This window comes from Scyliorhinus canicula, chromosome 21 (assembly GCF_902713615.1).
Source record: "Scyliorhinus canicula chromosome 21, sScyCan1.1, whole genome shotgun sequence".
NCBI classification, from domain to species: domain Eukaryota; kingdom Metazoa; phylum Chordata; class Chondrichthyes; order Carcharhiniformes; family Scyliorhinidae; genus Scyliorhinus; species Scyliorhinus canicula.
In genome coordinates, this window is record NC_052166.1 from 14,194,339 (window position 1) to 14,219,224 (window position 24,886).

The following is a 24,886-nucleotide window of genomic DNA, read 5'->3' on the forward strand; positions in this document are numbered from 1 at the left end:
GTTTGCAATCGGGGGTGAGATTAGCAAACAAGGAGAGGGGGTCCACTTTGAGGGACGCGAGGCTGCAGACAGTGAGGGGGGTATAGGGCCGCCGAATTGGAAGGTCAAGCTCTGCAGGTTGGAAGTCCAGTCCCAGGAGTGCCGGTGCGCAAAGGTCAGGGAGGACAAGGAGTTTATAATTTTTTAAAACCTTCCCTTGGACCGTGAGGTCCGCGATGCAGCACCCGGTGATGCGGACGGAGTGCGAACCTGAGGCTAACCCGATTTTGTGTTTTACAGGATGCGCAGCGTCTTACCGTGACAGGGTGAACAAAGCTTTCCGTGCTCCCGGACTTCAGCAGGCAGCCTGTCTCGTGGCCGTTGAGGTAGATGAGCGTTGTCGTTTTGGCAGCGTGCGTGGACGTGACTGGTCGAGCTGAATGGCCGCGAGCCGTGGAGAAAATCCGTAATCGTCGTCGTCATCCGAGTAGGTGCTGGAAGAACCTTGCGTGCCAGTCCCGGAAGGCGGTGGCCAGGATCCGCAGGTGGAGTCGGGGCCCCAAGATGGCGGCGCCCAGGACCCGCACGTGGAGTCGGGGCCCCAAGATGGTGGCACCCAGGTCCCGCACGTGGAGTCGGCGCCCCAAGATGGCGGTGCCCGTGGGGCCCTCGTGGTTGCTGGGGGCGGGGTTAGCGGTGCCGGCGGGCCGATCGGAGTGGCTGGGAGCGGGGGCAGAGAGGCGCGCAGGCCAGGTGCGGGGGCCCGGGGGCGGCGAGCGGAGAGTAGCGCGGTGCGCTGGAGGGACCCCGGAGGGCCTGGAGGAGAGAGAGAGGCGCGCAGGCCGGGCGCAGGGGCCCGGGGGCTGGGGGGAGAGTGTAGCACGGCGTCCAGGAGGGGCCAGCAAGGGCCCGGAGGGGGGATCCCTGGTCGCTGCGCGGAACCGCAGCGACCGATTTGGCCTGGCAGACAGTGGAGAAGTGGCCCTTCTTCCCGCAGCTCTTACAGAGGGCGGAGCGGGCTGGGCAGCGCGGGCGAGGGTGTTTCGCGAACCCGCAAAAGTAGCAGCGGGGCCCCGTAGACTTGTCAGGGTGTCCCGCGGCACAGGCCTGAGGGAGGTCGGGAGCGGCAGATGGCGGTGGGGAAGCGTGCCAGGAGGCCCAGGATTGTGCCACGCGGCTGGGGACATAGGCACTGGCGTTTAGATCGGCGACCTCCAGGGGGGTGGAGAGAGTCCGTGCCTCAGTTAGGCTGAGGTCATCTTTCTCCAGCATCCGCTGGCGGATAGCGGGGGACTGCATCCCAGCCACGTAAGCGTCTCTGATCAGCAGTTCCATGTGTTCCGTAGCTGAAACTGCGAGGCAGGAGCAGGTCCTCCCCAGGATAGCGAGGGCCTGGTAAAATTGGTCTAATGACTCACCGGGGAGCTGTTGTCTGGTGGCCAGCAGATGTCGGGCAAATACATTGTTTTTTTTTTTTTAAATAATTTTTATTGAAGAAATTTTTCAAAATACAAACATTTTAACCCCCCCTACATTTACATTTAAATTATAACAAAACAAGTCAAACCCCCCTACTTAACAAGAAAAAGAAAAAAAAGTCCCCCCCCCCCTACTCGCGCGTCCCCCCCCCCCCGCCGGCGAACCGACAGTCAGACCAACTTATCATTTCTAGCAGCGTCCTCGGGCAGGCCTTGCCCGTGCCACCACCGCTACCGTACTTCCTTCGTCTTTGTCCCCCCTCCCCCCCCCCCCCCCCCTCCTCCCCCCTCCCTCCCGCCCTCCCCTCCCCTCCCGGGTTGCTGCTGTCACGGCCTCAGTTTCTATCTCTGATCTAAGAGGTCCAGGAAGGGTTGCCATCGCCTGAAAAACCCCTGCACCGACCCTCTCAGGGCGAATTTGATCCTTTCCAATTGGATGAAGTTTGCCATGTCGTTTAACCAGGTGTTAACACTCGGAGGCCTTTCGTCCCTCCACTGAATCAGGATCCTCCTCCGAGCCACCAAGGACGCAAAGGCTAATATTCCAGCCTCCCTCGCCTCCTGTACCCCCGGTTCCACCCCAACCCCGAAGATCGCAAGTCCCCATCCTGGCTTGACCCTGGACCCCACCACTCTCGACACCGTCCCTGCCACCCCCTTCCAGAACTCCTCCAGTGCCGGACATGCCCAAAACATATGTGCATGATTCGCAGGGCTTCCCGAACATCTAATACACCTGTCTTCACCCCCGAAAAAACCGACTCATCCTTGTCCCCGTCATGTGGGCTCTATGCAGTACCTTAAATTGAATGAGACTTAGTCTCGCACATGACGACGACGAGTTGACCCTCTCCAGGGCGTCTGCCCATGTCCCGTCCTCTATCTGTTCCCCCAGCTCTAACTCCCACTTATCTTTCAGCTCCTCTACTGGTACCATCCTCCACCTCCTGCATAATCTTATAGATGTCCGAGATCTTCCCCTCCCCGACCCAGACCCCTGATAGCACCCTATCACTCACCCCCCTGTCGGGGAGCGCGGGGAACCCCGCTACCTGTCGTCTGGCAAATGCCTTCACTTGGAGGTACCTGAACGTGTTCCCCGGGGGGAGCCCAAATTTCTCCTCCAGCTCTCCCAGGCTCGCAAACCTCCCCTCTATAAACAAGTCCCTCAGTTGTCTAATACCCGCCCTCTGCCAGCTCTGGAATCCCCCTCCTGTGTTTCCCGGCGCAAATCTGTGGTTCCCTCTTAGTGGTGCCCCTATCAGACCTCCCACTTCCCCCCTGTGTCGCCTCCACTGCCCCCAGATCTTGAGGGTGGCCGCCACCACCGGGCTCGTGGTATACCTCGTGGGAGGGAGCGGCCATGGTGCCGTTACCAGTGCCCCTAAGCTTATGTTGCCGCAGGACGCCCTCTCCATGCGCTTCCAGGCTGCCCCCTCCCCTTCCATCATCCACTTTCGTACCATCGATGTATTTGCCGCCCAGTAATATCCTGAAAGGTTGGGTAACGCCAGCCCTCCACTATCCCTACTCCGCTCCAAAAAGACCCTTCTAACTCTCGGGGTGCCATGTGCCCACACATACCCCATGATACTACTCGTTACCTTCTTGAAAAAGGCCCTGGGGAGGAAGATGGGCAGACACTGGAACAAAAACAAGAACCTCGGGAGGACCGTCATTTTAACTGACTGCACCCTCCCTGCCAGCGACAGCGGCACCATGTCCCACCTCTTAAACTCCTCCTCCATCTGTTCCACCAGTCTGGAAAAGTTCAACTTGTGGAGGGTCCCCCAGTTCTTTGCCACCTGCACCCCCAAATACCTAAAACTTTTAACTGCTCTTTTGAAGGGGAGCCTCCCAATTCCCTCCCCTTGGTCTCCCGGGTGTATTACAAAGACCTCACTTTTCCCCAGATTTAATTTATATCCCGAAAAGTCCCCGAACTCCGCTAGTATCCCCATTACCTCCGGCATTCCCCCTCCGGGTCTGCCACATACAACAACAAATCATCCGCATAGAGCGAGACCCGATGTTCCTCCCCTCCCCTTGTCAGTCCTCTCCACCCCCCTGAACCCCTCAGTGCCATCGCCAACGGCTCAATCGCTAATGCAAAGAGTAAGGGAGATAGGGGACATCCCTGCCTAGTACCTCGATGGAGCCCAAAATATTCTGACCTCCTCCCGTTTGTTACCACACTTGCCATCGGAGCTGAATAGAGCAGTTTTAACCCACTTGATAAATCCCTCCCCAAACCCAAACCTTTCCAACGTCTCCCACAAGTATTCCCACTCCACCCTGTCAAATGCCTTCTCCGCGTCCAGCGCTACCACTATCTCCGCCTCCCCTTCCACTGCTGGCATCATAATCATATTTAACAATCTCCGGACATTTGTGTTAAGTTGGCGTCCCTTCACGAACCCCGTCTGGTCTTCATGGACTACCCCTGGCACACAGTCCTCTATCCTGGTTGCCAGGACCTTTGCTAACAGCTTGGCGTCAACATTCAGGAGGGAGATGGGCCTGTAGGACCCGCACTGGACCGGGTCCTTGTCCCGCTTCAAAATCAAGGAGATCAGGGCCTGCGACATTGTTGGGGGCAGAACCCCCCCCCCTCGCGCGCCTCATTAAAGGCTCGCACCAGCACTGGACCCACCAAGTCCACAAATTTCCTGTAAAACTCCACCGGGAACCCATCCGGCCCCGGCCGGGCAAATACATTGTTGACTGGTTTAAGGAATTGTCCATTTAGCTTTAGCATGGCGGCATCGTAATCTTTCACCTCCTTGATTATCGCGTAGGCTGCTATACCCACGCTGGAGTGGAGGATGTGAAGCTTCTGTGCCATGGTGGGGGGGCTGGTTGCAGACTCCAGGTATCCTTCGAGACATGCCAGCCAATGTTGAAAAAGTTCTGCAGAGTTCGGAGTTTGCGGGCTGATGCAGAGGCATTCGGGCTTGATGCGGAACTCCATCTTCAAAAATCTAGCTTATTAAATTGATGAGCCATCAATTGCTCGAGAGACCAGTTGCTATACAAAAGTTAGGCTTTAATAAACTAGAACTTAGCCCTGCGGTTGACTACAATAAAATGGACGACCGCCGGGCGTTCCGACTATTTATACCTCGGTATGGAGGCGTGGTTAACTCAGCCTCTCGACCAATCGGAGAGCTGTCACATGACTGGGCTCAACCAATCGGTCGAGAGGCACATGACCGACCAGGGCCAATGGCAGACAGCTATGCAAATCATATCACCACACACTGTCCTCATCAAACACTCCCAGGACAGGTACAGCACGGGGTTAGATACAGAGTAAAGGTCCCTCTACACTGTCCCCATCAAACACTCCCAGGACAGGTACAGCACGGGGTTAGATACAGAGTAAAGGTCCCTCTACACTGTCCCCATCAAACACTCCCAGGACAGATATAGCACGGGGTTAGATACAGAGTAAACCTCCCTCTACACTGTCCCCATCAAACACTCCCAGGACAGGTACAGCACGGGGTTAGATACAGAGTAAAGCTCCCTCTACACTGTCCCCATCAAACACTCCCAGGACAGGTACAGCACGGGGTTAGGTACAGAGTAAAGCTCCATCTACAGTGTCCCCATCAAACACTCCCAGGACAGGTACAGCATGGGGTTAGATACAGAGTAAAGGTCCCTCTGCACTGTCCTCATCAAACACTCCCAGGATAGGTACAGCACGGGGTTAGATACAGAGTAAAGGTCCCTCTGCACTGTCCTCATCAAACACTCCCAGGACAGGTACAGCACGGGGTTAGATGCAGAGTAAAGTTCCCTCTACACTGTCCCCATCAAACACTCCCAGGACAGGTACAGCACGGGGTTAGATGCAGAGTAAAGGTCCCTCTGCACTGTCCCCATCAAACACTCCCAGGACAGGTACAGCACGGGGTTAGGTACAGAGTAAAGCTCCATCTACACTGTCCCCATCAAACACTCCCAGGACAGGTACAGCATGGGATTAGATACAGAGTAAAGGTCCCTCTGCACTGTCCTCATCAAACACTCCCAGGACAGGTACAGCACGGGGTTAGACACAGAGTAAAGCTCCCTCTACACTGTCCCCATCAAACACTCCCAGGACAGGTACATCACGGGGTTAGATGCAGAGTAAAGTTCCCTCTACACCAGGGGTGGGCAAACTTTTCCGTGCAAGGGCCACATTCAGAAATTCACAATTCACAAAGGGCCGCATAGTATATTAAGTAAAATAATTACTTCACCCGGTTATGATTCTGGGCGCCTCATATAGAACATAGAACAGTACAGCACAGAACAGGCCCTTTGGCCCTCGACGTTGTGCCGAGCAATGATCACCCTACTCAAGTCAACGTATCCACCCTATACCAGTAAGTAACCCAACAGCCCCCCCCCATTAACCTTAAAAAAAAATTTTTTTTTTAATAAAAAAAAATTAAAAAAAAAATTTTTTTTTAAATTTTTTTTTAATGACTTGGTGGGCCGCAGAAATACCTTTGGCGGGCCGCATGCGGCCCGCGGGCCGTAGTTTGCCCACCCCTGCTCTACACTGTCCCCATCAAACACTCCCAGGGCACGTACAGGTCAGGAGTCGATACAGAATGTTTTAGTTACCGTAGAGTTTGACAGTGATTTTCCTTCTCTGTTGAAGGAAGATGATTGCGTAATTTCTGTAATCCGTATCAGCAATTACAATATTTGTCGTAATCCCACGATCTGTGATATGAAGCAAAAAACATAGGATTATAGTTCTGATTACTGGTAATTCAGTACAAGGAGAGGGTTGTCTGATGTTGGTAGAAATAAGAGTTTACAAACTTTTCCTGGAGAATCGCCCTGGAGTTGTAGGATTCTGGTAGTCTTGTTTAATGTCCCAGCAGAGGCCATCCCTGGGAGAGGAAAAGAGGACATGTTTTGAGAGCCGGATTTCAGAGGGAGCCGGATTTCAGAGGGAGCCGGATTACAGAGGGAGCCGGATTTCAGAGGGAGCCGGATTTCAGAGGGAGCCGGATTTCAGAGGGAGCCGGATTACAGAGGGAGCCGGATTTCAGAGGGAGCCGGATTACAGAGGGAGCCGGATTTCAGAGGGAGCCGTATTTCAGAGGGAGCCGGATTACAGAGGGAGCCGGATTTCAGAGGGAGCCGGATTTCAGAGGGAGCCGGATTACAGAGGGAGCCGGATTTCAGAGGGAGCCGGATTTCAGAGCAAGCCGGATTTCAGTGAGAGCCGGATTTCAGAGGGAGCCGGATTTCAGAGGGAGCCGGATTTCAGTGGGAGCTGGATTTCAGAGGGAGCCGGATTTCAGAGGGAGCCGGATTTCAGAGGGAGCCGGATTTCAGAGGGAGCCGGATTTCAGTGAGATCCGGATTTCAGTGAGATCCGGATTTCAATAAGTTGGATTTCAGAGAGAGCCGGATTTCAGTGAGAGCCGGATTTCAGTGAGAGCCGGATTTCAGTGAGAGCCGGATTTCAGAGGGAGCCGGATTTCAGAGGGAGCCGGATTTCAGAGGGAGCCGGATTTCAGAGAGAGCCGGATTTCAGTGAGAGCCGGATTTCAGTGAGAGCCGGATTTCAGAGGGAGCCGGATTTCAGAGGGAGCCGGATTTCAGAGGGAGCCGGATTTCAGAGGGAGCCGGATTTCAGTGAGAGCCGGATTTCAGAGAGAGCCGGATTTCAGAGGGAGCCGGATTCCAGAGAGAGCTGGATATCAGTGAGAGCCGGATTTCAGAGGGAGCCGGATTTAAGAGGGAGCCGGATTTCAGAGAGAGCCGGATTTCAGAGAGCCGGATTTCAGAGAGAGCCGGATTTCAGTGAGAGCCGGATTTCAGAGAGAGCCGGATTTCAGTGAGAGCCGGATTACAGAGGGAGCCGGATTTCAGAGGGAGCCGGATTTCAGAGGGAGCCGGATTTCAGAGGGAGCCGGATTTCAGAGGGAGCCGGATTTCAGTGAGAGCCGGATTTCAGTGGGAGCCGGATTTCAGAGGGAGCAGGATTTCAGTGAGAGCCGGATTTCAGTAAGAGCCGGATTTCCGAGGGAGCCGGATTTCAGAGGGAGCCGGATTTCAGTGAGAGCTGGATTTCAGCGGAAGCCGGATTACAGAGGGAGCCGGATTTCATGAGCCGGATTTCAGTGAGAGCCGGATTTCAGAGCGAGCCGGATTTCAGAGGGAGCCGGAGCCGGATATCAGTGAGAGCCGGATTTCAGAGGGAGCCGGATTTCAGTGGGAGCTGGATTTCAGCGGAAGCCGGATTACAGAGGGAGCCGGATTTCAGAGGGAGCCGGATTTCAGAGGGAGCCGGATTTCAGAGAGCCGGATTTCAGTGAGAGCCGGATTTCAGAGGGAGCCGGATTTCAGAGGGAGCCGGAGCCGGATATCAGTGAGAGCCGGATTTCAGGGGGAGCCGGATTTCAGAGGGAGCCAGATTTCAGAGAGCCGGATTTCAGAGAGAACGGATTTTTAAATCGAAACAAGCTTTATTCTAAGAACTTAGTTAACATTTATACAAACACACAGCAAGAATTTTTATCAATTACAAACATAAAGACACCACCCAGCTACAGTAATCAATGTATAACAGTTAATGAATTTCCCCTTAACTGTTCCAATTCAATATCAAAAGCCACTAAATCAAATAACGCTTAACTTTTTTTTTAAGCAAACATTTTATTAAGGCATTTATGGTTTTATAACAAGATACAAATACAAACGTAAACATAATTCACTGCGCAACACACCCCTCCATCGCCCACTGTTGCCTTCTAAGCTAGACAAAAATAACCTAACTCCCCTGCTCCCCTTACTCCCTAACCACCCCCCTTATTGAATCTGCTGACAGTTTAGTTTTCCCCGAAGAAGTTGATAAACGGCTGCCACCTCCGAACGATCCCTAACGTTGACCCTCTCAGGGCGAACTTAATTTTCTCAAGCCTGAGAAATCCAGCCATGTCGCTAACCCAAACCTCTGATTTTGGGGGCTTCGAGTCCCTCCACGTTAGTAAGATCCGTCTCCAGGGTACCAAGGAGGCAAAGGCCAAAACATCCGCCTCTCTCGCCCCCTGGACTCTCGGGTCTTAGAACATAGAACATAGAACAGTACAGCACAGAACAGGCCCTTCGGCCCTCAATGTTGTGCCGAGCCATGATCACCCTACTCAAACCCACGTATCCACCCTATACCCGTAACCCAACAACCCCCCCCTTAACCTTACTTTAATTAGGACACTACAGGCCAATCCACCTAACCCACACATCTTTGGACTGTGGGAGGAAACCGGAGCACCCGGAGGAAACCCACGCACACGCACACAGGGGGAGGACGTGCAGACTCCACACAGACAGTGACCCAGCCGGGAATCGAACCGACACTCCAAAAACCATCACCTCTGGACTCGGTGCCACCCTCATTTTTAGCACCGTGGACATGGCACCGTGGCATAGCCTCAAAATAAGGGGAAGTAGATTTAGGACTGAGTTTAGGAGGAACTTCTTCACCCAAAGGGTTGTGAATCTATGGAATTCCTTGCCCAGTGAAGCAGTTGAGGCTCCTTCATTACATGTTTTTAAGGTAAAGATAGATAGTTTTTTGAAGAATAAAGGGATTAAGGGTTATGGTGTTCGGGCCGGAAAGTGGAGCTGAGTCCACAAAAGATCAGCCATGATCTAATTGAATGGCGGAGCAGGCTCGAGGGGCCAGATGGCCTACTCCTGCTCCTAGTTCTTATGTTCTTATGTTCTTATGACATCCACAAATTCCTGCCAGAATCCCCTAAGCTTCAGACATCCCCAAACATGTGGACATGATTTGTGGGCCCTCCTGCACACCTCACCCACCTGTCCTCCTCCCCAAAAAACCTGCTCACCCGGGCCACCGCCATGTGTACCCGGTGAACCACCTTGAATTGTATCAGGCTGAGCCTGGCACATGATGAGGTCGCGTTAACTCTGCTCAGGCCATCCTCCCACAGGCCCGCCTCCAACTCCTTTCCCAACTCATCTTCCCATTTATATTTTAGCCCACTTATCTGCGTTTACTCCCACTCCATAAGTTCTTTATAGATTTCCGATACCTTCCCCTTCCCCATTCCCGTTCTAGAGACGACCTTGTCCTGTATCCCCTGCGGAGGTAGAAGCGGAAAGATCGAAATCTGGCCTTGCACAAAATCCCTCACCTGCAGATACTGAAACCCATTCCTATCCGCCAATTCAAATTCCACTTCCAGACCCTCCAAACAGGGAAAGCTCCCATCAATAAACAGATTCCCCAGCCTCTCAATCACTCCTCTCTGCCACCTCCGAAACCCCCCGGTGATTAGCACCGGTGATCAGCACAAATTAGCCCACACCGACGCTCCCTCCACTCTCCTGTGCATCCGCCACTGCCCCCAAACTCTCAGAGCCGCCACTACCACTGGGCTTGTGGAGTACCGGGCCAGCGAGAACGGCAAAGGAGCCGTTACTGATGCCCCCAAACTTGTGCCCTTACATGAAGCCGCCTTTACCCGCTCCCACACCAACCCCCCCCACCACCCACTTCCGAAACATGGCAATATTTGCCGCCCAGTAATAGATCCTAAAGTTTGGCAGTCGCAGCCCCCCCCACCCCCCCGGCTCGGCTCTGCTCTAACAGCACCTACTTTACTCGCGGGGCTTTACCCGTCCATACAAACCCACAGAGATCACCACATTCACCCGCTTAAAAAAAGCCTTTAGTATAGAAATAGGGAGGCACAGGAAAACAAACAGAAATCACGGGAGGACCGTCATTTTTACGGTCAGTACCCTCCCCGCCAGTGACAACGGGAGCATGTCACACCTTCAAAAGTCCTCCCTCATTTGTTCAACTAACCGGGTCAAATTTAATTTATGTAGCTGCTCCCATCCCCGTGCCACCTGAATACCCAAGTAACGAAAACCCCCTCCCACCACTTTAAAGGGCAGCTCCCTCTGCCCCCTGGCCTGCCCCCTTGTCTGCCCTCTCGTCTGCCCCCTGGCCTGCCCCCTGGCCTGTCCCCTGGCCTGTCCCCTGGCCTGCCCCCTCGCCTGGATCACAATAACCTCGCTCTTACCCATATTCAATTTCATAGAATTTACAGTGCACCGGCTCTTTTTTGAAAGAGCACACTACCCAAGCCCACATCTCCACCCTATACCCATAACCCAGTAACCCAACCCAACTCTCAGGGCAATTTTGAACACATAGGGCAATTGATCATGGCCAATCCACCGAACCTGCACATCTTTGGACTGTGGGAGGAAACCGGAGCACCCGGAGGAAACCCACGCACACACGGGGAGAACGTGCAGATTCCGCACAGACAGTGAACCAAGCCGGAATCGAACCTGGGACCCTGGAGCTGTGAAGCCATTGTGCTAACCACCCATGCTACCGTGCTGCCCATTTGTACCCTGAGAACCGGCCAAATTCCCCTAAGATCCGCATAATCTCCCCCATCCCCCGAAATGGGTCAGAAATATACAGGAATAGGACGTCTGCATATAATGAGAACCCCACAACGCCCCCCCCCCCCCCTGACTAGCCCCTTACAGTCTTTTGACGCTCTCAACACCATCGCCAATAGCTCTATAGCCAAAGCAAACAACAGTGGGAAGAGGGGACCCCACTGACTTGTCCCCCGGTGTAGTCTAAAGTAATCCTAACTCACCCGGTTCATCCGCACACTCGCACCCGGTGCCTGGGACAGCAACTGAACCCAGTCAATAAAGCCCTGCCCAAACCCAAACCGTCCCAGGACCTCCCATAGATAATTCCATTCCACCCAGTCAAAGGTCTTCTCCGCGTCCATGGCGACCACCACCTCCGCCTGACCACCACTGGGTAGCCGCCCGGTCCCGGGGCCTTACCCGACTGCATGGCGTCCAATCTCTTCATTACTTCTACGATCCCGATCAGGGCTCCCAATCCCTCCACCAACCCTTCCCCCACCTACCCTTCCTCCACCTTCGGAAACTTCAACCCTTCCAAAAACTGCCTCATTCCCTCCATCCCAGCTGGGGGTTCCGACTCATACAGCCGATGTAAAACTCCTTGAACACTCCGTTCACCCCCGCTGGGTCCAAGACCGTGTTCCCCCCTCTGTCCTTCACCCTTCCTATCTCCCTGGCTGACTCCCTTTTCCTGAGGTGGTGTGCTAGCATCCTATTGGCCTTCTCCCCATACTCATATACCACCCATCTCACCTTCCTCAACTGCCCCACCGCCTTTCCTGTGGATATCAGACCAAACTCCATCTGCAGCTTCAGCCGCTCCTTCAACAATCCCACCTCCGGCGCTTCAGAATACCTTACTGCAAACCTGGAGTATCTCCCTAACCAGCCTATCCATCTCTGCCCGCTCCACCTTCTCCCTATCAGCCCAAATTGAAATTAGCTCCCCCGCTAACCACCGCCTTCAGCGCCTCCCACACCATTGCTGCCGAAACCACCCCCATGTCATTTATCTCCAAATAATTCTGGATGGCCTCCCTCACCCGCCCACACACTTCCTCAACTGCTAACAGTCCTACATCCAATCTCTACTGTGGACGCTGACCCCCCCCCCCCCCCCCCCCCCACCACCCACACCTCCTTGCTTACTCGTAGATCCACCCAGTGTGGGTCATGGTCTGACACAACGATCGCCGCATACTCGGCATCGACCACCCCTGCCAGCTTTGTTCAAAATGAAAAAAATCAATCCGGGAGTACACTTTGTGAACATGGGAGAAAAAAGAAAACTCTTTGCTCTTGGCCGCACGAACCTTCACAGATCTACCCCTCCCATCTGCTCCATATCCTTCGCCGCGACTGGCACTCTCCCTGAACTCGATCGATCCAGCTTCGGATCAATGACCGTATTAAAGTTCCCCACCCCATGATCAACCGGTGCGAGTCCAGATGCGGAATCTTCCCCAGCACCCGCCTCGTAAACTCCGCGTCGCCCCAGTTTTGTGCGTAAATATTCACTAATACCACCGGCATCCCCTCCAGCCTCCCACTCACCATAACATACCTACCCCCTGAGTCTACCACTATATTCCCTATTCAAATGACACCCGCTTATTGATCAAGATTGCAAACCCCTAGTTTTGGAGTCTAGCTCCAAATGAAATACCTGCCCGAACCACCCCTTCCTCAGCCTAGTCTGCTCCACTACCATCAGGTACCCCTACCCTGTAGCATTGCCACGTCCGCCTACAAACTCTTCAAATGCGCGAACACGCGAGCCCTCTTGACCGGCCCATTCAGCCCTCTCACATTCCATGTGATCAGCCCCCCCCCCTCCCCCCCACGCCGATCAGCCATCACCCTTCTCAGGCCAGCCTCCAGCTCGCCCTCAGGCCCGCCCTCGGGTGTTCACCGTCATCAACCTCCAATTCGTCTCCCCTGTCAGCGGAACAATTCCCCTCCCCCTCGTACCCCCCCCCCCCCCCCCCCCACTAACAAAACAACAATCCCAACCCCCCCAATATCAAACTGGTCACCTGCTCGCCCTCCATTGCACTTCCGTGAGTTAGTCCCCACCCATGTCGCCAAGCACCCTACCCCCCCACTGATCTCCCTCCCCACCCCCCCGCTCAAACATACATATGCAAATAATAACAATCCCCAACAAAGGATAATTCCACCCACCATCCCCCATTAAGAACAAAGTTCACCCGCATCCAAAACCGAGCAAATGCCCAAAACTTTGTACAAAAACAATTCACACAGAACCCAAAGAGAAAAGGAATTTAGCAGTACAGGTACAGAATTACTCGCTCCCACGTTTAATGTCCTCCATCACCTGCCAGTCCCCTGTCCTTTTTTTAAAAAAGTCTTTTATTGGCATTTCCCATATTTATAAAGAATTGTATATATACCACATTTTTCTTACTCTTGTTAATTAATTTTATTGTACAGAGAAGTTTATTTTGTCTTTCATTTAATTGACCTTATATACATTTTGCCGACCTCTGGAACGCACCCCCCCCCCCCCCCCCCCGTGCCCCCCTCCCTCCCTTCCTACCGGGTTTGCCTCCCACCCTAGAACATAGAACATTGCAGCGCAGTACAGGTCCTTCGGCCCTCGATGTTGCGCCGACCTGTGAAACCCTTCTGACGCACTATCAATGACCACAGAAACGAGGATGTAGTCCGAATTGAAGGCTTTAATAGACAAGATGTTTTCCCAGCAGCTCAAGTACAGAAAAGGAAGCTGCAGGGGAAACACGGGCTCTTATACCCCGCCTCAATGGGCGGAGCTACCTTACATTCTGACCAATGGGTTACAAACCATTTGGCCAATGAGCAGCGAGCCCTCTCCACCAATGGTGGTTCAGCACTCCAAGTACCGTAGTACCTCTAGTCATACTACCACACCCTCTAAAGCCCATCTACACTATTCCCTTATCATCCATATGTCTATCCAATGACCATTTGAATGCCCTTAGTGTTGGAGAGTCCACTACTGTTGCAGGCAGGGCACTCCACACCCTTACTACTCTCTGAGTAAAGAACGTACCTCTGACATCTGTCCTATATCTATCTCCCCTCAATTTAAAGCTATGTCCCCTCGTGCTAGACATCACCATCCGAGGAAAAAGGCTCTCAATGTCCACCCTATCTAATCCTCCGATCATCTTTGTATGCCTCAATTAAGTCACCTCTTAACCTTCTTCTCTCTAACGAAAACAACCTCAAGTCCATCAGCCTTTCCTCATAAGATTTTCCCTCCATACCAGGCAACATCCTGGTAAATCTCCTCTGCACCCTTTCCAATGGTTCCACATCCTTCCTATAATGCGCCGACCAGAATTGCACGCAATATTCCAAATGCGGCCGCACCAGAGTTTTGTACAACTGCAACATGACCTCATGGCTCCGAAACTCAATTCTTCTACCAATAAAAGCTAACACACCGTACGCCTTCTTAACAACCCTCTCAACCTGGGTGGCAACTTTCAGGGATCTATGTACATGGACACCGAGATCTCTCTGCTCATCCACACTACCAAGAATCTTACCATTAGCCCAGTACTCTGTATTCCTGTTACTCCTTCCAAAATGAATCACCTCACACTTTTCTGCATTAAACTCCATTTGCCACCTCTCAGCCCAGCTCTGCAGCTTATCTATGTCCCTCTGTAACCTGCAACATCCTTCCGCACTGTCTACAACTCCACCGACTTTAGTGTCATCTGCAAATTTACTCACCCATCCTTCTACTCCCTCCTCCAGGTCATTTATAAAAATGACAAACAGCAGTGGCCCCAAAACAGATCCTTGTGGTACACCACTAGTAACTGGACTCCTGTCTGAACATTTCCCATCAATCACCGCCCTCCCATCCTCTCCACCACCCCCTCCCCACCCCCACCCCCATCCCCCTCCCCACCTACCTTTGGCTTCAGCTGAGCGTTGCTTTTATTTTCAGGGAAAGCTTCCTCCTCTTCTCTTCTTTTGTGGTTTCCCCACCTTCCTTCCATCTTCTCCTCCCCCTCCTCCCCCCACCCCCCACCCCCCTGATTTGCGCAGTCCTTTGGTTCCTCATCTATCTTGTTTTTTTATTCTTATCTTACTATTCGTTGCAGGCCTCAAACAGCTTTTGGAACAGCCCGACAAACCGCCCCATGTATCCAGGAAGCCTTCCTCTGACCCTCGGATGGCTTACTCCAGGTGGAGAAATTCCGAGAGGTCAGCGAGTCAGTCTGCAGCTGATCGCCAGCCGAGCAGGATTCTTCGGCGTGGGATTAGGGAAGCGAAAGCAAGGGCATTGGCCCCCTTCCCCATGTGTAACTCTGGCTGCTCCGATACCCTGAAGATTGCCACTATTGGGCATGGCTTCACCCTCACCCCCTCAAGTTTGGACATTGCCTCAGAGAAGGCTGTCCAGAACCCAGCAAGTTTGGGGCAAGCCCAAAACATGTGGGTGTGGTTGGCCGGGCCCCTCTGGCACCGCTCACATTTGTCCTCCACCTCCGGGAAGAACCTGCTCATTCGGGTTCTGGTCAGGTGCGCTCTGTGCACCACTTTGAGCTGCATTAGGCTTAGCCTTGCGCAGGAGGAGGTGGAGTTCACCCTGCTCAGTGCTTCACTCCAGAGTCCCCAGTTTGTCCTCCCATTTTTGTCTGGTCTCGTCCAGTGGAGTCCGGGCTCTGACCAGTAGCTGTCCGTATATTTTCCCACATAGCCCCTCCTTCTCACTGCTTGTGCCTATCAGGTTCTCTAGTAGTGTGGTTTCTCGGGCCCTGGGGTACCCTAATGTCTCTTTGCGGAGGAAGTGTTTTATTTGGATGTGTCTCATTTCCTGTCCTTTTGCTGCTTTCCACTTCCTTGTCAGTTGGCCCAGTATTGCCAGTCTGTGCCCGGCATAAAAGTCCCCGACTGTCAGTGTGCCCCCGTCCCGCCTCCATCTTTTGAAGGTGGTATCTAGCCTGGCTGGGGAGAATCTGTGATTGCTGCAGATGGGGGCCATTTTAGTTTGCCCGAAGTGTTGTCTCAGCTGGGTCCATGTTCTCAGCGTGGCCACTACCACTGGGCTCGTTGTGTATCTTGTTGAGGAGGATGGGAGTGCTGCTGTGGCCAGGCCCCGGAGGGTCGTTCCTTTACAGGATCCCTCCTCCATTTGTAGCCAGTCTGTGCTGGGTTCTTGTTCCCATCCCCTCACTCTTTCTACCATTGCTGCCCAGTGGTAGTATTGTAGGCTTGGTAACACCAAGCTCCCTTTGATTGTCCTTCTTTCCCTCCCCGCACCCCCCCCCCCCCCCCCCCCCCCCCCCCCCCCACACACACACAGACAAAGGCCATGATTAGACTGTCTACATTTTGGAAAAAGGCCTTGGGGATGAAGAAAACTTGGCAGTACATTCAACTTGATTGTCACTCACCCCGCCAGTGAGTGGGAGTGACCCCCACCCTTGAAGGTCCTTTTTTACTTCCTCCACTAGGCTGGTCAGGTTCCACTTGTGGATCTGTGTCCAGTCTCGGGCTATCCGGATCCCCAGGTAACGGAATCTGTTCTGGGCCATTTTAAACGGGAGACCCTCCAGCTCTGCCCCTCCCCCATTTGGGTGCACTGGGAATGTCTCACTTTTGCCCAGGTTAAGGGAGGCACAGTAGCACAGTGGTTAGCACAGCTGCTTCACAGCTCCAGGGTCCCAGGTTCGATTCCCGGCTTGGGTCGCAGTGTGGAGTCTGCATGTTCTCCCCGTGTCTGCGTGGGTTTCCTACGGGTGCTCCGGTTTCCTCCCACAGTCCAAAGACGTGCAGGTTAGGTGGACTGGCGATGTTAAATTGCCCTTAGTGACCAAAATAAAGGTTAGGTGGGTTTCTGGGTTACGGGGATAGGGTGGAGTTCTGGGCTTGGGTAGGGGGCTCTTTCTAAGGGCCGGTGCAGGCTTGATGGGCCAAAGGGCCTCCATCTGCACTGTAAATTTTATGATTAGGTTTGTAGCCCGAAAAGGTTCCAAACTCTTTCAGTATTTGCAGTATTGCCTTCAGTCCCTCCTGTGGCTTCGAGACATAGAGGAGCAGGTCATCTGCATAGAGTGAGACTCTGTGCTCTCTGTCTCCTCTCCGGATTGCCTTCCAGCTTTTTGCGTCCTGCAGGGCTATCGCCAGGGGTTCGATTGCTAGCGCGAACAAGAGTGGGGACAGGGGGCAGCCTGTCTTGTTCCTCTCTGTAGCTGGATGTATTCAGAGCTGGTGGCGTTAGTTCGGATGCTCGCTTTGTGAGTGTTGTACAGGAGCCTCACCCAGGCAGTGAACCCTGCTCCTAGCCCAAACCGTTCCAGTACCTCGAGGAGGTAGCTCCATTCGAATCCAGGCAGATGATCACCTCTTGCGTTCTCTTCCCGGGGGTGTGGGGGGGGGGGGGGGGGGGCACATTATTACATTCAGCAGTCGCCTGATGTTCGCTGTGAGCTGCCCACCCTTGACAAAGCCCGTTTGGCCCTCTGTGACCATCTCTGGTAAACAGTTCTCCAGTCTCTTGGCCAGGGCCTTTGCGAGTATTTTCTCATCCACATTCAACAGTGTAACGGGTCTGTATGATCCACATTCCGTCAGGTCTTTATCGTTTTTGGGTATCAGTGAGATTGTGGCCTGCGATAGTGTGGGGGGCAGGGTGCCCTCTGCCAGTGAGTCCACGAACATGTCCCATAGGTGTGGGGCCAGGACTGGTGAAAAGAAGGGCAGCACGGTGGCCTAGTGGTTAGCACAACCGCCTCACGGCGCTGAGGACCCGGGTTCGATCCCGGCTCTGGGTCACTGTCCGTGTGGAGTTTGCACATTCTCCCCGTGTCTGCGTGGGTTTCGCCCCCACAACCCAAAAATGTGCAGGTTAGGTGGATTGGCTACGCTAAATTGCCCCTTAATTGGAAAAAAATAATTGGGTAATCTAAATTTTAAAAAAAAAGGACTGGTGAAAAGTTTTTGTCGTGTCCGGTACCTTCCCCGCCTGCATGGAGCTGATTTCTCCCAGGTCTATTGGTGCTTCCAGCTCCCCCTCTCTGTCTTCCCCCACAACTGGTAGTACCAGTCTGTCTAGAACAAAAGAACAAAGAAAATTACAGCACAGGAACAGGCCCTTCGGCCCTCCCAGCCTGCGCCGATCCAGATCCTTTATCTAAACCTGTCTCCTATTTTCCAAGGTCTACTTCCCTCTGTTCCCGCCCATTCATATACCTGTCTAGATGCCTCTTAAATGATGCTATCGTGCCCGCGTCTACCACCTCCGCTGGTAAAGCGTTCCAGGCACCCACCACCCTCTGCGTAAAAACTTTCCACACACATCTCCCTCAAACTTTCCCCCTCTCACTTTGAAATTGTGACCCCTTGTAATTGACACCCCCACTCTTGGGAAAAGCTTGTTGCTATCCACCCTGTCCATACCTCTCATAATTTTGTAGTCTAGGAAGTGTTTCATCCCCGCGTCCCCGTTGGGGGGGCTCGGAGGGCTACAGTCCCCGGTAGAAGGTCTCAAATGCCCGATTTACCTCCTTTGGTTCTGTTACCAGTCTGCCTCTGCTATCCTTTACCTGCGCTATTTCCCTTGTGGCTGGCTGCTTTCCCAGCTGGTGAGCCAATAGGCAGCCAGCCTTGTCTCCATGTCTGTAGAAGGTCCCCCATGTCTGGCGGAGTTGGTACACTGCTTTCCTAGTGGATAAGCAGGTTAAAGTCCATTTGCAGCTTTTTCCTCTCCGCCAGCAGCTCTACGGTCCGGGCCTCGGAGTATTTTATGTCGACTTCCAGAACGGAGTCCACCTGTTGTTGTCTGGCCACCCTCTCTTCCCTATCTCTGCTTGCCTTGTCGGCTATAATCTCTCCTTTAATCACGGCCTTCAGTTCCTCCCAAGGGTGGAGGGTGAGACTTCCTCGTTTTGGTATTTACCAACATAGTTGCCTATGGCCCGCGACAGTCTCTGGCAGAAGGCCTTGTCGGCCAGGAGGTCCATGTCCAGTCCCCACGTGGGGCGCCTGTCTTCACCTCGCATCCATGTACCGTGGAGCGTGGTCGGAGATAACTATCCGCTCCCGTGATCCCTGGAAGCACCGATTTCCCCACTGCAAAGAAGTCGATACGAGTGTCCACCTTGTGCATTTATCAAAAGATGAGAATTCCTTTTCTCCCGGGTGCAGGAACCTCCATGGGTCCACCGCCCCCATCTGCTCCACAAAAGCTCCTGGTTCACCAGCCATGCCAGTCTTTTTCCGTGTTCTGGGTTTTGGTCTCTCAGTCAGTGGGTCTGCACGCAGTTAAAATCGCCCCATCATAATCAGTCGGTGTGCGTCAATGTCGGGGATTTCCACCCAGGTCTTCTTTATGCATTCTGTGTCGTCCCAGTTGGGAGCTGATGCGACCATCAATTCACACGAGATGGAGAGTTGAAGTGAACAGTGGTTTTAATCAGCTAGAACTGTGCCTGCCTGTGACTGCTCTGTACTGAGAGCCGCCTGCAGGGCAGCAGCTCTATATACCTCCCCCGAGAGGGCGGAGCCAGGGGCGGAGCCCACAAGGGCATCAACATAGTACAATGCAATGTAATGTGAATGGTTGCTGGAATACATTCACCACAGGAGCGTACACATTTACCAGTACGACAGGTGCCCCTTCCAGGACACCGCTGACCATGACGTACCGTCCCCCTGGGGCCGTAACTGTCTTGGTTTCTGTAAACCTTCTCCTCTTGTTAATTAGTATTGCTACCCCCCTAGCTCTCGCCCCGTAACATGAGTGGTATGTCTGTCCCACATACCACTGTTGCTTCACAGCTTCAGGGTCCCAGGTTCGATTCCCTGCTGGGTCACTGTTTGTGCGGAGTCTGCACGTTCTCCCCGTGTCTGCTTTGTTTCCTCCGGGTGCTCCGGTTTCCTCCCACTGTCCAAAGACGTGCAGGTTAGGTGGATTGGACTTGCTAAATTATCCTTAGTGTCCAACAAAAAAAGGTTGGGTGGGGTTACTGGGTTATAGGGAAAGGGTGGATGTGTGGGCTTGGGTAGGGTGCCCTTTCCAAGGGCCGGTGTACACTCGATGGGCTGAATGGCCTCCTTCTGCACTGTAAGTTCTATGATTCAATGAGTCGTCCTTCTCCCTCAGACGCGTCTCTTGTTGGTAGTTTATGTCTGCTTTTAGGCTTCTTACGTGGGCAAAGACTCTGGATCTTTTCAATGGGCCGTTGAGTCCCCATCCGTTCCAGGTAACAATCCTGGTGGGGGTTTACTGACCCCCCGGTCCTGTGGGATCACCCATACGTACCTGGTGGACGCGCCCCTGCACTCCGGGGTTTCCCTTTGCCCTGATGCCCTCCCGAGTTGCCGCTTGCAGCGCCATCTTGGTTCCTCGCCCTGCTGCTGAGGCCTGTGTCCGTTCTGCTTCTCTGCCTTCCCCTTCTCTCTGCTTCTTTTTTGTTATGCGCTCCTCCCCCGAACCCCCGACCGACCTCTAGTCCCTGTCCCTCTGTCATCCCCCCCCCCGTATTCCTCCCTCCTTCTGCCCCGTCCCTCCCCTCCTTGTGCCAGGCGCCCCCTCTCCCCTGAGGGCCGCGAGTTGGCCCTCCTCGCTAGTACAATGGCTCCCTTCCCAGTACTTGCCCAGCTCTGACCCTGCTTTACCTTCCTCCTTCCACCCCCTATCTCAGCCTCTCTGCCCATCTCAGCCTCTGTCTGCCTATCTCAGCCTCTGTCTGCCTATCTCAGCCTCTGTCTGCCTATCTCAGCCTCTGTCTGCCTATCTCAGCCTCTGTCTGCCTATCTCAGCCTCTGTCTGCCTATCTCAGCCTCTGTCTGCCCATCTCAGCCTCTGTCTGCCTATCTCAGCCTCTGTCTGCCTATCTCAGCCTCTGTCTGTCCATCTCAGCCTCTGTCTGCCTATCTCAGCCTCTGTCTGCCTATCTCAGCCTCTGTCTGCCTATCTCAGCCTCTGTCTGCCTATCTCAACCTCTGTCTGCCTATCTCAGCCTCTGTCTGCCTATCTCAGCCTCTGTCTGCCTATCTCAGCCTCTGTCTGCCTATCTCAGCCTCTGTCTGCCTATCTCAGCCTCTGTCTGCCTATCTCAGCCTCTGTCTGCCTATCTCAGCCTCTGTCTGCCTATCTCAGCCTCTGTCTGCCTATCTCAGCCTCTGTCTGCCTATCTCAGCCTCTGTCTGCCTATCTCAGCCTCTGTCTGTCCATCTCAGCCTCTGTCTGTCCATCTCAGCCTCTGTCTGTCCATATCAGCTTCTGTCTGCCTATCTCAGCCTTGCTCCCCTTGCTCTGCTCCCCCTCATCACACTGAGGGAGGCGATGAGCCTGAAAAAGAGACTCCACAGTCCTGCGTAAATCAGAAAACAATGTGTACAGTTCATGATCTTATTGTCTCTGTTTGCGGTCTGTCCTCCGCTCTTTGTTCCGAGTCTTTATTCCCCCGAAAACAGGCGATTCCTGCTCGATTCCTGGCAATCGCCACGGCGTCGGTCAGGGACGGCTGAAATAGGCCCCCGCAGCGATTCTCCCCGGGCAACCGGCCGACCCCCCGCCAAGTCCCACCGGCTTGGCTCCAACCTGGTACCACCCGGTGGGAGGACGAACCCATGGCCGCGGTGGACATCCTGGTGGGGGGGGGGGGGGGATCTGACTTCAGGGGGGCCTTCACGGGGCTCAGGTCCGCGATCGGGGGCTTCTGATTGGCAGCCGGCCGCAATCTGAAGGGGCCCTACCTCCCTTCCGCGCGGCCCACTGTAAGGTCCCTGACATGTGCTCCGTGAAGGCGCGGAGACGGCAACCACTCGCATGCGCCGGCAGGAAGACGGCAACCACGTGGATGCGCCGGCGTGGAGATGGAGGACCCACGTCGGCCGTGCAGGACCGCCTTTAGGCACCAAAGCAGCACGCAGCACTCCGGCGCCGTGCTAGCCCTCTGAATCATAGAATCTTAGAATCTTAGAATTTACAGTGCAGAAGGAGGCCATTCGGCCCATCAAGTCTACACCAGCTCTTGGAAAGAGCACTGAAGCCCTATCCCCGCAACGGTGAATTGCTGGGCCAGGAAGCCCGTTGATGCCGGTGTACAGCCGGCGTCAACACTTGCCCATGATTTCAGAGAATCTCGGCCAGGATCTATGCACATTTGGAAGTGAATGGTCTTATTTGCGACTGAGAGCAATGTTTTGTACGGGGGAGGTCATGTCTCACTTATTTGCCTGTATTTCTGAGGAGGTGACAAAAATGTATTAGTGAGAGGCAGCACGGTTTTGTGAAGGGACGTCGTGTCTCACTAACTTGATAGAGTTTTTCGAGCAGGTCACAAAGATGATTGATGCAGGTAGGGTTTATATGGACTTCAGTAAGGCCTTTGACAAGGTCACTCATGCTCGACTGGTATAAAAGGTGAAGTCACACGGGATCAGGGGTGAGCTGGCAAAGTGGATACAGAACTGGCTCGGTCATAGAAGGCAAAGAGTAGCAATGGAAGGGTGCTTTTCCAATTGGAGGGCTGTGACTAGTGGTGTTCCGCAGGGATCAGTGCTGGGACCTTTGCTGTTCGTAATATATATAAATGATTTGGAGGAAAATGTAACTGGTCTGATTAGTAAGTTTGCAGACGACACAAAGGTTGGTGGAATTGCGGATAGCGATGAGGACTGTCGGAGGATACAGCAGGATTTAGATCGTTTGGAGACTTGGGCGGAGAGATAGCAGATGGAGTTTATCTGGACAAATTTAGAATTTAGAACAGTACAGCACAGAACAGGCCCTTCGGCCCTCGATGTTGTGCCGAGCAATGATCACCCTACTCAAACTCACGTATCCACCTTATACCCGTAACCCAACAACTCCCCCTTAACCTTACTTTTTAGGACACTACGGGCAATTTAGCATGGCCAATCCACCTAACCCGCACATCTTTGGACTGTGGGAGGAAACCGGAGCACCCGGAGGAAACCCACGCACACATGGGGAGGACGTGTAGACTCCACACAGACAGTGACCCAGCCGGGAATCGAACCTGGGACCCTGGAGCTGTGAAGCATTGATGCTAACCACTATGCTACCGGGCTGCCCCGGTATGTGAGAACAAATGTGAGGTAATGCATTTTGGAAGGTCTAATACAGGTAGGGAATATACAGTGAATGGTAGAACCCTCAAGAGTAGACAGTCAGAGAGATCTAGGTGTACAGGTCCACAGGTCACTGAAAGAGGCAACACAGGTGGAGAAGGTAGTCAAGAAGGCATACGGGGGCAGCACGGTGGCATAGTGGTTAGCATTACTGCCTACGGCACTGAGGACCCGGGTTTGAATCTCGGCCCTGGGTCACTCTCCGTGTGGAGTTTGTATGTTCTCCCCGTGTCTGGGTGGGTTTCACCCCCACAAACCAAAATAAAAGATGTGCAGGATAGGTGGATTGGCCACGCTAAATTGTCCCTTAATTGGAAAAAATAATTGGGTACTCTAAAATTTTAAAAAAAGGCTTACGGCATGCTTGCCTTCATTGGCATTGAGTATAAGAATTGACAAGTCATGTTGCAGCTGTATAGAACCTTAGTTAGGCCACACTTGGAGTATGTGTTCAATTCTGGTCGCCACACTACCAGAAGGATGTGGAAGCTTTAGAGAGGGTGCAGAAGGGATTTACCAGGATGTTGCCTGGTATGGTGGGCATTATCTACGAGGAGTGGTTGAATAAACTCGGTTTGTTCTCACGGGAACGACGGAGGTTGAGGGGCGACCTGATAGAGGTCTACAAAATTATGAGGGGCATAGACAGAGTGGATAGTCAGAGGCTTTTCCCCAAGGTAGAGGAGTCAATTACTAGGGGGCATAGGTTTAAGGATCGAGGGGCAAGGTTTAGAGGAGATGTACGAGGCAGGTTTTTTACACAGAGGGTAGTGGGTGGCTGGAACTCGCTGCCGGAGGAGGTGGTGGAAGCAGGGACGATAGTGACATTTAAGGGGCATCTTGTCAAATACATGAATAGGATGGGAATAGAGGGATACGGATCCAGGAAGTGTAAAAGATTTTAGTTTAGACGGGCAGCATAACCGGCACAGGCTTGGAGGGCCGAAGGGCCTGTTCCTGTGCTGTACTTTTCTTTGTTCTTCTTTGTTCATTGAGGGAAGGGCTGTGGATGTTGTCTACATGGACTTTAAAAAAGCATTTGATAATGTCCCTCATGGCAGGCTGGTGCAAAAGAGTAGATCACATGGTGAACTAGCTGGATGCATCACCGAGTGAGATCAGAGTGACCGACTGTCACCAAGTGAGATCAGAGTGACCGACTCTCACTGAGTGAGATCAGAGTGACCGACCCTCACCGAGTGAGATCCAACTGACAGACTCTCACCGAGTGAGATCAGAGTGACCGACTCTCACCGAGTGAGATCAGAGTGACCGACTCTCACCGAGGGAGATCAGAGTGACCGACTCCTACCGAGTGATATCAGAGTGACCGACACTCACCGAGGGAGATCAGAGTGACCGACTGTCACCAAGTGAGATCAGAGTGACCGGCTCTCACCGAGTGAGATCAGAATGACGGACGCTCATCGAGTAAGATCAGAGTGACCGACTCTCACCGAGTGAGATCAGAGTGACCGACTCTCACCGAGTGAGATCAGAGTGACCGACTGTCACCAAGTGAGATCAGAGTGACCGGCTCTCACCGAGGGAGATCAGACTGACCGACTCTCACCGAGTGAGATCAGAGTGACCGACTCTCACCGAGGGAGATCAGAGTGACCGACTGTCACCGAGTGAGATCAGAATGACGGACGCTCATCGAGTAAGATCAGCGTGACCGACTCTCACCGAGTGAGATCCAACTGACAGACTCTCACCGAGTGAGATCAGAGTGACCGACTCTCACCGAGGGAGATCAGAGTGACCGACTCCTACCAAGTGATATCAGAGTGACCGACACTCACCGAGGGAGATCAGAGTGACCGACTGTAACCGAGTGAGAT

General features: G+C 53.4%; 1 protein-coding gene across 3 annotated transcripts in view; it reads right to left on the bottom strand.

Moving 5' to 3' along the window:
- c8g (complement component 8, gamma polypeptide) overlaps positions 1-24,886 on the bottom strand; it is a 58,831-nt gene that overhangs the window by 26,013 nt on the left and 7,932 nt on the right. For all 3 annotated transcript variants that reach the window (XM_038782435.1, XM_038782436.1, XM_038782437.1), the window contains exons 3-4: positions 6,285-6,355; positions 6,081-6,182 (exon numbers count right to left, since the gene is read on the bottom strand). In XM_038782435.1, coding sequence (XP_038638363.1) covers positions 6,081-6,182; positions 6,285-6,355 — 173 coding nt within the window. The remainder of the gene's footprint in view (positions 1-6,080; positions 6,183-6,284; positions 6,356-24,886) is intronic.